This window comes from Tiliqua scincoides, chromosome 7 (genome assembly GCF_035046505.1).
Source record: "Tiliqua scincoides isolate rTilSci1 chromosome 7, rTilSci1.hap2, whole genome shotgun sequence".
NCBI lineage: Eukaryota > Metazoa > Chordata > Lepidosauria > Squamata > Scincidae > Tiliqua > Tiliqua scincoides.
In genome coordinates, this window is record NC_089827.1 from 43863257 (window position 1) to 43875826 (window position 12570).

At 44.3% G+C, this 12570-nt stretch overlaps 2 protein-coding genes across 5 annotated transcripts in view; both read right to left on the minus strand.

Moving 5' to 3' along the window:
- Window positions 1–353: 353 nt before the first annotated feature.
- LOC136657532 (uncharacterized) lies at window positions 354–1019 on the minus strand. Its single transcript, XM_066634446.1, has one exon. It carries the CDS (start codon window positions 1017–1019, stop codon window positions 354–356), a length of 666 nt encoding a protein of 221 aa, XP_066490543.1.
- A 665-nt stretch (window positions 1020–1684) lies between these two features.
- TMTC1 (transmembrane O-mannosyltransferase targeting cadherins 1) overlaps window positions 1685–12570 on the minus strand; it is a 165384-nt gene continuing 154498 nt past the window's right edge. For 3 of the 4 annotated variants that reach the window (XM_066633814.1, XM_066633816.1, XM_066633817.1), the window contains one exon: window positions 5859–11600. In XM_066633814.1, coding sequence (XP_066489911.1) covers window positions 11466–11600 — 135 coding nt within the window. In that variant the 3' untranslated portion in view covers window positions 5859–11465. Of the gene's footprint in view, window positions 2018–5858; window positions 11601–12570 lie in introns of those variants that run through there. The other variant, XM_066633815.1, reaches the window with a different exon arrangement.

The window sequence follows — 12570 nt, forward strand, 5'->3', positions numbered from 1 at the left end:
GTATCCATAGAGATGATGGAAAGTGCGGACCCTGAATCTACCTCCATTTTACACGGGGACCCTTGAATCTCCACCATCACATGTATTTTTTCTCTAGTGGTCAACTTAATACTCTGCACAGGATAAATGGAAGTAGTATAAAGCTCCTCCTGAAGGATGGACCCTTGATGGATTTCTCTACTACTGCCCCCTACTACCAGGGGAATCCCCCCTGCTGGCTTACTGCGGCAAACTTGCGCTAAATGTCCCCACTTTAAACAATTTTTACATTTAAAATTCCTATAACGACAGTTCTGACGTTCATGTGCTTCCCCACAGCTTGCACAAAACCCCTGACTAGGCGTCTCAGAATCTTACCGGACCCTTAGTCGGGAAGCTGGTACTCTATGATGGTTACTCCGTCTCAGTCCTTCTCGATGAATTTGTAACACCTCTCCCCTATCGGCACCTTCAGAAACAGCCTCCTCACAATGATTTACAGCTGGCTTAAGGGAGGGACGTAATTGTTCTGTAATGCCCTCAGCTTTTTCGAAGGACAAAGCTTCTTTGAGAGCTCCTTGGAAGGTCAATTCCTCCTTTGCAAATAACTTCTGCTGTAGTTTTATATCTCTTACCCCACAACAAAATTTATCAAGGAGTGACTCCTCCAAATTATGGAACTCACACCTCCGTGCCAACTGACGAAGAGCAGCTACGAACACAGGGATGGGCTCCCCAGCTGCCTGATTTCTTTTGTAGAAGGCATGACGCCGTGCAATCCGAGAGGGTAGAGGTGAAAAATGACTTTTTAAAAGAGTCATAATGTCTCTATAGGAAGTAGTCCTTAATTCATTTGGTGCCACCAAACTTTGGGCAATTTCAAATGTGGCAGCCCCACAAACACTTAGCAGAGTTGCCCTTTTCAAAGCAGCCTCAGTAATTCCTCTTGCTTCTAAAAAAAATTCCAAACGTTCTGCATAATTGTCCCACAGTTCAGGGAATGCAGGGTCAAATACCTCCATCTGTCCTTGAACGGCCATCGTTATCTCTCATAATAATTCCAGTTGCTCAGACTGAATCCCATCCTCATCGCCAGTGTTATATAGTGGGTCTCACGCATCAGTAGACTTGATTAAAAGTTCCATCATAGTTTATTCATACTCCAAATGAGTTAAAATCACACACCCACATACACAAATACCCCAGATATATATACAACTCCAACAAGCCTACATCCCTCTTGATTGGACAGCCAATCACATATAACCTGTTGCTTTTCCCACAGGTGATAATACTCACATACATAACAGGAGGGAGCTGGTTTGCCCCATCTTCCCAGAGAATGCCCACCTTCCATTACTATATGGTCTTGAAATAGTAGCCCCCTCCCCAACTTTGGAGCTCACAGCTACTCAGGAAAGGATGTTTTACCCAAGGTGGCTCTCCTTTTGTCTGAAGTGTTATCTTCAATCACTTAGAGCAGCGTTTCTCAAACTGGGAGACGGGACCCACTAGGTGGGTTGTGAGCCAATTTCAGGTGGGTCACATAGTACCTAGCACAATCACCACTGAACATATGGGAAGATGAGATGCTGGAAAGTGGATGGCTATATGGTTATTTTGCTTGTATCAAGGTTATAAATAGGCTTTTTTCCCCCTTTTAGATTCACTTTGGTATTGAAAAATGGTTGAATACAATTCATCAGAACGGTAGGTTCTGGTGTCACAATGGCTGCACTTCCTGCTGCTGATGTCACTTCTGGCCATGACATCACTTCCAGGTTAATGACATCACTTCCAGTGGGTTCTGGACAGTCATTCATAAAGTGAGTCCTGGGGTTAAAAAGTTTGAGAACCACTGACCTAGAGAGCAGCTGCCAGTCAGTGTAAGCCAAACTGAGCCAAATGGATTCATGGTAAGAGTCCAAGGGACCCAATTCATTTCTCCCACAAACAAAGGCAGACGCATTAAACTAACTGTGGCCTGGTCCAAATCTGTTCAGCAGAGGAGATGGCAACACATCTCCACAGATTTTACCTAAAAGGGAAAAAAATGGATTGAAATTAATTTTTTAAAAAACTCATTCTTAGGAAATCAGAGCACAATGGCTGTATCTTGGAGCACCTTCCCTATGATGAGAAGCTAATGTATTGAGAAACTTTTAGTTAAAAAAGAGATGACAACAAGGGACCTGACAGAGAGCTGGAAAATTACGCAGGAAATAGAGAAAGTGGATAGAGAGAGGTTATTCACCCCTGATGATACCAGCATTTGGAAGGTCATCCAACGAAACTGATTAGTGGTAGATTCAGGGCAGGTGGTCAGCCCAATCCTACTCAAACTTCTCTGTACCAATGCAGTGGTGCCAGTGTGGGCTCTGCTGCAACTCCTGGGGGAGTTTAGCAGGCAGAAACTCTCCTTGGATAAGGGGACGTTTGTCCCCTTGCCCCAGGGCAAGCCCTAGCTGATGGATCAACTCAGACTTATGTAGCTGGTTCAAGTCCACGTTGATCCCTGCTGGCAGATCAGGCCTGGGCAGTGGCATCACTAGGGTTTGCAACACCCGGTGCAGGAGGCCAGCATATCACCTCTATGATGGACCTCCTCCCATGCAGTGGGTGGGGCAATGCCCCAGGCAGTGGACATGGTGATGTATCATTGCCCCCACTAGTTTTTTAGCTATAACTTTGATAGAATAGAGATATTTCAACGCAGTTTGTTTTGTTGCATTCTGCATAAACTTACAGATCAATTGATATACGATGCTGTTATTTAAAAAATACCAAGATTTTATGGCCAGTAGTGGTGCCACTCCCCTGTGCACATCATCCGGTGCAGCGCACACACCCCTAGCAATGCCACTGGGTCTGGGAGGGGGGATAGGATACGGTGCAGGAGGCGGAAGCAGTGGCAGGCTCAGTGTGAAAATCACCCCAAATCCACTGGACCCATCCCATCTGCCATCAATGCAGCCTGTTCGCAGTGGCTGCATAGATAGACCGGCTGTGTATCTGAATACTAGTGTCTGGGAGATAGACAGAGTGGAGGTGGGGGTTGCCTTCATGCCGCTCTGAGCATCTCATTGGTCACCATGAACGCCAGGATTCAGGCCTGGTTGACATTTGATCTGATCCAGCAAGGCTGCTCATGTGATATGTGATAATAGGCAGGTAAGTTCCAGGGGAAAGCCTTGGAGTAGGAGCTATAAGAAGAACCTGGGCTGAATTTGTCAAAATATTCTCTTGAAGGAACACAGAATCAATTTTGGAGAAGGTCTTGCCCCCCCTCAAGGTACACCAGTCATAATGTTATGTAATGTTTGTCTCACTCACAAACACACACACAAGCACACAAAAAAGCTGCAATGAAAGATTCAACTGTACCACTCCAGAGGCTAACGCAAAAGCCATCAGACAGAAGAAACTCAGACACATGATCAGATCATTTTTTATATAAAATAGACATTTATATACATTTCCTTTGTGGAAAGACCTTTTTGATCATAACTTCTAGAGGCAAAATTCATCCAATAATTTGACAATGAAAATAAAGGACCTTTCAAAATCCTGTTAGCACTGATATACATCCCACTGCTAAATTGTGCATATCATTTAACAAAAACGACTGATAGTTTAAAATGAGAAAGGCAAAAGTGATGAAGACAAAGGTAAACACTACAATTAGGTAATTAACTTCTGCTCAGCGAAGTAGATTAATGGCATCCCATTTTGGCAAAGAGATTTCTGTATGTTCATAGAAGACACAGATCACAACCTAGGGAGTTCTTAAAAGAGTTTTCAACAAAAGCATACGAATGGTACATGGAAGTTCAGCACACTTATTTTCAGAGATTACCATCAGCAATTTCAACACTTTTCAAACACCATTAACAGCCAAAGCATGTTTTCTTGTTGTTGCTTGTTATTACATGTACGTGGAAGCGGGCTGCTAACTTTAAAAACAATTGCACAAGTCCCCTAAGGCAAGAGAAGAACCCCTTTAGGACTACATTTTCACAGATGAAAAGCGGATGAGCAAGAAGCCAAATTGCACAGTGCAACTGCAAACATGTGCCCATGTGTGCAAGGACTTTGGCAGGTGTGTCAATGCTTTGCAGAGTTGCACGCTGTGTACAGAAGCAAGCTTTCCAGAGGTGGGTTTGGAGAGCCCTCCTTGCCTGCCATTTCCATAACCATTTATGTGTCCCACTGTGGTCTCTAGCTAAACTGGTTTTGCAAGTTTTCAGACCACTTCAAGACAGTACCTGAGCCAAAACCAGCCCCCCAGATGAATGCCCTGTGCTGCTGCACCAGCCGCAGGTAAGACTTGGTGTGATTGTCATGGGAATCTATGGCATACTTGAACAGTGTCCACAAGAGGTAAGCAGTGCACTTCTGTTCCCTTCCTCGAATACTTAGTGCAGTACTGAAAATGTTTTGAGTTAATTGTCTTTATTTATTTAGTCGTCTTTATTTAGTATGTAAGAGGCGCTTAGCAAGGTATTCCTACAAGAAATGGTGTGATTTTTTGAAAAAAAAATTTACATAAGGTGACTCACTTTCCCATTGCAATGCCTTCCCCATCACTATCTTGAGAACATTTCTTTGAATAAATGCCACAATTACATTTTTCTTTGGATAGTGTGCACACCCACATTTGAGGAAAGGAGGCTGAGTGGCAGCTGGCAATCCTAGTCAAATTTTGCCACTGTAGTGATATGTTTGGAAGTAGGGAAAATGGTACAAGTAGGAATTAGGGAAAACAGAATTAACTGAGACCTGCATAACACTCTTTTTTAATGGAAAAGATGCACTCAGTATAAGCTGTGACAACTATGTAGTAGCTGAAAAGGAACCCATGTTAAAATTAGCTTAGAAACTGTAAGAAAAAGGGAAGCATTTCCCAATATTACCTATAATAAAATCAATTTTATTACCAATTACTTTGCTCCATTAGTACGAAAAAATTGGGCAAAAAACCTATGATAATGTACTCAGACCAATGGATGCTTAAGAATGAATCTTTTGCCATGACAGCCTTGATTCATCCAGCAAAGGGCTTGAATTAAACAGTCAGTGGAACCATTTCTGTGATTTAAAAATTACAAGCGTGCTTTTTGTACATGTGTTAGTGAATGGCAGCCTTGGAACAGCAGTCAGTTGCCTGGAGGGCAGAACTCACAATTTATTATTGCATCTGCGGGTATGGATTTTTAAGCTGTGAACTGTAGGAGAGATGGAAGAGGTTGAAAAATAGGACCCAAAGAATTCCTATCCCATTTCTTCAGGCAAACTATATATTTTGGGTAATTTTGCATAGCCAAATCTGGCCCATGGGTCTGACTCTAATTTTCAAGATGCAGAATAGCTGCCCGTCACAATGGTAGCTGGGTGGCAGATCCATTAGGAAGTTAATTCTGCATTGTTGGGGGGGGGGGGGGAGAAGATGACATCCCTGTAATCAATTCCCTGTAGTCTGAACAAAAGACTGTGCATATGGGGTATATACACAACTTGAAATTAGGCTCATTGATTGTCCAATCCTGTCTCCCACCATTGGTGCTGATGCAGCCGTGCTGATAAAAGTGTGTACTACATTCAATAGTGCTGGCGGGGGAGGCCAATTGGACAGCCAGCAGGAGCGTAATAAATATTTTTTACTTAACCCCCCCCCCCCCATAGGCTGTCTGATCACCTATGGATCTCTCCTTGGCATTATGCCAACCATTTTGCTGGTGTATGCCTGAGAAAAGGGACTGGGCTGCCTGGGAAAGGGGATAGAATCTGATGCATGCTGGTGCTCCCAAGATCCATCCCCTCCCTCTGCCCTCCTCCAATCTACCCCCAAACCCCTCTGCCCTCCCCCTCCCCACCCCATGACATGTCTCTACTGCCAACTTACCCATGCTAATAGAGGCTTCTGGAGCTGCAGCAACACATGCTGTGCCACTTCCCATTTGTGACAGTGGCCTGGAGATGTGCAATAGCAGCCTGGCTTTTGAGCCACCATGAAGGGCCTTGCACTGCTGGAACACTAGATCTAGCAGCACAAGTCCTTGATTGGCACCTAGATCTATTAATCCTGGGAAAAGCAGGTGCAAGTAGACTAGAAAAAAATGCTCCCCCCCAAAAAAAAATACCTTCTAAGACAAATTTATGAAAGCAAAGGTAGAGAAGGTGAAATGGAAAACCTACAGATGCTTTTAAATCAAATTGTATTGCTGTGAATGTTCTGATGTGTTGTTTTAAACTCTATTTTCTGCAGCTGCCATGTTTGTTCCCAAGTCTACACATTTGTTAAAATCAAGTATGGTTGCTTTGGCCAGTTTTAGAACAACCTGGTTTATCCAGTTCATTCAGACATTCCATCCCCCAATTCCCAACTATTAAGCAAAGGTGAATGTGCATGTACTTGGATGAACTAATGTGCAAATGACAACAACTTTTTCTTTCTTTCTGGGAAAGGTGGAAACCATACCGAGACAGGAAGGTTTTGATCAATCATTATCACTGCCACAGCAGAAAGTTTGTATCATCTCATCACAAATTTTCTTAAAAAAATACATTTCTTTTCCTTAACTTACAAAAAAATAAGAGTTAATTCAATGTTCATATTCTGGCTATGTGCACCCGATATGCAGTATTATAAATAAATATGTTTACCTAGTTTTAAAAATCTAGTCTCTTATACTTTTCTCCCACCTTATCAACAATAACTTTCCTTTTTGTTCCCAAATATGTTGAAATTAACAGCCCAATCCACCAGGGCTGCCTGTCTCCGGCACAGCTGTTGCAAAAGTGCTGGAAGGCACTTTGCAGCAGCCAAGCAGAGGCAAGCATCAGTGTGGAGGCCAGCATGGGTAGGTGCTGGGTCTGCACGCCGGATGGAGAGGTGCCATGCACAGATGGCAGTAAGTTCACCGCCAGTCCACCAGAATGAGTCACCAGCAGAGCAGGCATTCTGGGATGGGGAGAGCATGAAGGGGGAAAAACAGGAAGGAGGGTAGCGTGGGAGTAGGGGTTGGGCAGACTGGGCCTATGTGGGGACAGGGATGGCAGCAGAGGCTGCCCTGTTGACATAGAGCTGCATGTGCCTGTGCCTGTGATTTTGCTGGCGCAGGATCTAGTTGCCCCATAGAGGATGCTAGGGCTTTCCCTGGGGCAAGAGGACAAAAGTCCTCTTACCTTGGGGAGACTTCCAGCAGCCTTGTTGCCTGTCCTGGATACAGCAGCATCCATTTCAGTGCCGCTGTATCGCAGTGCAGGCAGTTTGGATAGGATTGGGTTATAAGTTTTCAAGTTGTATAAGAATGACCTAAGAAATATCTGAGTTTAGGGAAAGCCATTTTGTCGTTAATAAATACGTTAATGCTTCATAGTGAAATTTCTCCATTTGTGAGCACTGTAGTTCAAGAAAAAACCATGGCTCAGATCCAGCTAAAAGTTATCATGACTTTTAGTCCTATTTAAAGCAATGGGTCTTAAGTTGGTCAATGTAACTAAGGCTAACATCATACATGCATTTCACTATCCCTAGGGAATCTTCTCTCTTTCCCTGCAACTACACTCCGATCTTTCCACAGCTGCTTCAGAAAACATAATATGAAAGCTGAGATAGGATTCTAAAGCCAAAGAAGCCATGTTGGCCTTCTGTAAATTTAAAAGTCTGAGAAACGCACATTTGAAGCATTCTTTCCACATGCACACCAGCAGTAAGATGGAGAAGGGCAGCTCAATCCTAATGGGTTGCCCCGCTGGTGGAACTAGTTCCACCAGAAACCATCAGTATTCTGTCAGTGCTGACTGCTGTAAGGCAGCCATAAAGTGGGCTCTGATAGTACGTGATGCTGGAGCGCAGTGGGAAGGCTGCAGCCTTCTCATGCATATCATCCCAGCGCTGGAGCAGGTAAGCCAGCATAGGAGGCAGGAGGGATGGGAGAGGGCGGAATGGTGCAGAGAGGTGGTAAAACTGGGCAGGGTGGGGGGAGGATGGGGCGGGGAGGCTGTGGGAGGGAGTGAATCTGGTGGCAATGGCGCACACCAGATCCTATCCTCCCTTTCCACAGATCCTATCCTTCATTTCTCCAACTTGGTGCAGATCCAAGGAGACCCATTGTGGGGCAGGAGCCTTAGGGAGGGAAAAGGGAATTTAAATTCCCTTATCTTCTGAAACCTCCCACTCTGGCCCCTCCCTTCATGGATACGGCATGTGTCTTTTTGGGATGGCTGAACCAGCGGGGGGGGGGGAGGATAGGATTGGGCCATCAAATGCATTTTGAGTGTCATGCGTAAAATATGTCTAACTTGAATTGGGTTACAGCTCATATGCACAATCCAATAAGAAATGCACAGCAGGATCAGGTCAAAGGCCCATCTAGTTCAGCTTCCTGTATCTCAAGATGGCCCGCCAGCTGCCTCAGGGAGCACACAAGACAACAAGAGACTGGCATCATGGTGCCCTCCCTTGCACCTGGCATTCCACAAGGAATGGGGTTTGCTCAGCAGAACTTCCTCACGGATTGTGCTCTCTGTTTGATACACTCGTTTCATAGAGATAATCAATTATGTTCTGTAGACTTATACTGTGCCATAAACTGCATGGCAGGCTAAAAGAAATTCAGGGTCAAGTTAATGGGTTCCTCTTAATTAACATAAGTGGGATCAAGGCCAAAGTTTAGCTGCTGAAATGCTAGTTTTAATTTTTCCACTGCTCCATCCTGAAAGGTTAGGGTGCTATCAAGAATTTAAGCAGAAGCAGAACTATTTCTCATATACGAGAAATATTTAAGTCCATCTCTGCTTCATCATCTCTTCTTTGTACAGCATTTTAACCTGTCAAGTGACTTACAATCTTACTGTGTCTGTCCCCAAAATAATAATACGAAATACATAATTACTATATCCTTGCTGGGCCCAAATCCACTGCAGAAGTGGGATTTGAACACAGATCTCCCAGCTCTATGTCCACTGGACCACACTGGCTCTTTAACCATTAAGGCCACTCAAGGTAGTGTTATATTCTTCTCAACAAGGCTCCTAAAGTCATACAAGTTTTGCCGCTTGAGAAAGTTTTGAGGCATTTCAATTTTACATCCACTCTCTCAACTTCTGAAAGTGTTGTTTGAAAGTGACAACCAATTACCACATGGCAATGTCTAGTGTGCTGCCCTGCCAGGTGGAAAGAAGCATTCATTATTCCCCAGCTCTCTGCTCAGGTGTGGAGGCATGGTAAATATTTTTCTCCTAAGACTTGCTAGGCTGATACAAACAGGCTTAGCAAGAAGCTACATGTGTGCAGGGTGCATTATCAGTCAGTAAACAGTAATCTGCAATTACTTGATTACTAGAACTGATCTACATATCAAAAGCATTTTGCTGTGCAGCCAATTTCTAGCAAGAGGTAGGAACAAGTCAGATTACAGAGCTGTGTAGGCTGGGAAAGTACGGCTAGCTGTTTCTTGAGTGCAGCCATGTTGTGAAGCTCTGTAAGGCATGGGGCTTCCCTTTCTCAGGAGCTCAGAGGTCCAGTTCACATGACTCAGTGTGCAATGGCTTTGTTGCCAGAGGCCTCTTCACTCATTAACATCATATTCCATCGGTGCACGTTACTACTGAGCTCCTTAACGAGAACCCACACCCTAGTAGGCCTTAACCATTCAGCCCAGGCAGCATTCAGGGGGACTGAGATAGGAGGACGACTCTACCAAGCTCTGTGGCATCTAATTACTCTAGAAATAGCCCACAGAATTATTTACATACATTCCACCCTGTAGTTGCTGTCTTGTCTAGTGTCAAAAACAACAGCAGCAGCCACAAGTTTAGCTGCATTTCCAGTTGTGAAAGACTTCACCTAACTCTTAGGTACACAGAAAAATGAACTATATAGAACATGTTATTATTTTAAATAAATAACACTCCAATACCCAATTCCTGTAATATGAACTTTCTTTTCTGCTACTGTATTTTCATATGTCTGATATTCTTTATCAGCAAGAGCAGGGGAAGTCCATATGAAAAAACAGGTGTCTCAAAACATTGCTTTCTTCACCCACCCACAAGCTCACAGAGCTATCTATCCAAAACTTTGCAGCCTGTCACAACTTTCCTATTGTCTCAGTACTTAACTAAGATCCAAAGGGCCACTTGGGGAGTTTCTGTCTGTTTATCAGGCCTCTGGAAGCCCACCTTCACACATTCCCCCCCCCCCCAACAAACTGCACTGGAAAAAGATGTGGCATATCTAGGGTGTATGGGCAGCTGCCCTGGGTGTCCCTTGAAGGGGGTGCCATTGAACAGAAGGAACAGGGGGAGCCAGATCACGGAGCTGCTGCCTCGTTTTTCGGCAGCTTCGTGATCTGACTACCCCCATTCTTTCTGCTCAGTGGCACGCCATTCAACAGGCACCCCTTCCAGGGGGAGCATCCACAGGAGAAAGAACAGGGGGTGGAAGCCAGATCAAGAAGCAGCTGCCGCCAGCACCTCCTCCTCCTCTGGAAGAACCCAGAAGTGACACCATGTGATTTTGTGATGTCACCACCCCGAGTGCCAGGGCCCTTAGGTATGACACTGGATGACCCATTATGGTCCCAGTATGCACATAAAGACATTTATGCAGGGCAGAAGTGGGGGTAGGACTCTTTGGATCTCAGCTCTTATATTTTCAGTAATTTAACTGCTTTTCAGGAGCACCTGTGACCCCTCATATCATTGATATACAGACCAACCACCTGGGTTGCTTTTAGAACTGCAGATGATAGCATTTAATCTCCTACAAAAACTATTATGAGAATAGCAAACTCTAACATTTCTGTGATACCTTAAACGGAAACTATTACAAAAATAACTTATGAGGGATTTTTCCTCCTCAGAATCAACATGCTCAACAGAGAACAAGCTGTACCAGCAGTGGATGACAAAAACTTCTCAGGAACTACTACTAGAGTCCTTGTGAGGGCCCAGACAGAAAATGGCTGCTGTTTCCATCAGCAAGAGTCACCACTGCCTTTCCCCTCTTTTCCTGGTTGGCTTCTGCCACAATCTTTTTAGCCAGTCAGGGCCCTAGTTTGGAGCGCCTCAAGAGTAAAGGACTCCTTTTAGCATGACTGAATAATAAGGCCACCGTCTCCAGTTCTTGCTGTAACAGGTTGACTAATTTAATTCCCACAGTCATCCCAGCACTGATATTTTTAATGAGTGAAGGCATTATATGCACTTTCCTAACTTTCAACACAAATGGTAGTAGTATGAGGCAAACCAAAACTTAAATCTGGATTGAAATTAAGTTTTCACTCATTCTACAGCACACCAAGAGAGAAATAGCAAAACTTCCATAGCTTTGGTGACCCAAGTGTGGTTCCCAGGTATGCCCTTCTTGTTCTGGGTCATCACCATGGCTCCTTTCAGTTCACTGCTGTCTTGTAGGAAAATAGAGGCATTCGCAGTGTTCTTGCTTCTCTAGGAGGCATACACTCATTTGGATGTCCCCATTATCCTCTCTCTCGAACACTGTGAAGCCGTTTCTCTAAGCGATCGAGCTTGGCCAAATTCTCTTTCAGTAGCTTGCTATTTGGAACCAGCTGTAAAGCTTTCTCATAATATCCACGTGCAGTGATGTAGTTGCCCTGCAAAAAAGGGTGGGTGAGATCAACATGCTAGCGGCTGAAATGTCACTAGCTAAAAGCTCTGTAAATTTCAATTAAGTGATAGGTTTCTAGAACACCCATCTCACTGCTTCTTCAGAGCCTCCCATCTAATGTTTTTTATGAACTATATATATATTTTTTATCCTGTCATTCCTCAAAGGAGATACATGGTTGCGGTGGCGTACCCAGGGCTTTTGGTGCCACCTGAAGTCATGACGCCATGCAACATCATGATGACATCAGCATGCTCGCACTCCAATTGCTTCCCAGCAGGAAAGCAATTGGGAGAACTAGTGCACGCTCAGCTGGGAGACTTTGCCTGACCAACTGCTGACAGTGAGCATGTACTCCAACAGCTTCCCGACAGGAGCAATTTAAATCCAATACATACACACTGTCTCTTTAAGAACTAGATGCACAGTACAAGGGACCCAGCCACTGAGAGAACAGCAACTTTGTTCTCATGTTTCAGTTTCACTCCAGGGCATAAACAGAGTACCAGTGAGTAGAATGGCAGGCAGTTGCCTGCCTTATTTAAACTATTGTTTTTCTCAGTCTTTGGGGGTGGGGGAAATTTGTGCAAGTCAGTTATACATAAGATTTTGGCCAACTATATACACTTAAGTTCCATTATGTTGAAGGAGATTTACTTCTGAGCAGATATGAATATGATTGCACCGAAAGTAGCCTTACGGAAGTCATTATTTTGTCAGTCTCAGTCCCCCATCTGCAATGTGGACGTGAAAGGCTTTGAGCGCAATCCTAATCAACTTTCTAGCACGCAGGTAAGGTCAATGCAGCTCTGAGGTAAGGAACAAACATTCCCTTACCTTGAGGAGGCCTCTGCGACAGCCACCCAACTGCAGAATGCAGCACATGCCCCATTGGCAGAGCTGTGTCAGTGTGGGAAACTCAGTTAGTATTTGGGCTTTAACAACAGTAACTTACC

Coding starts and splice junctions, on each gene's coding strand:
- LOC136657532 (XM_066634446.1), bottom strand. CDS start 1,019: ATGGCCGTTCAAGGACAGATGGAGGTATTTGACCCTGCATTCCCTGAA.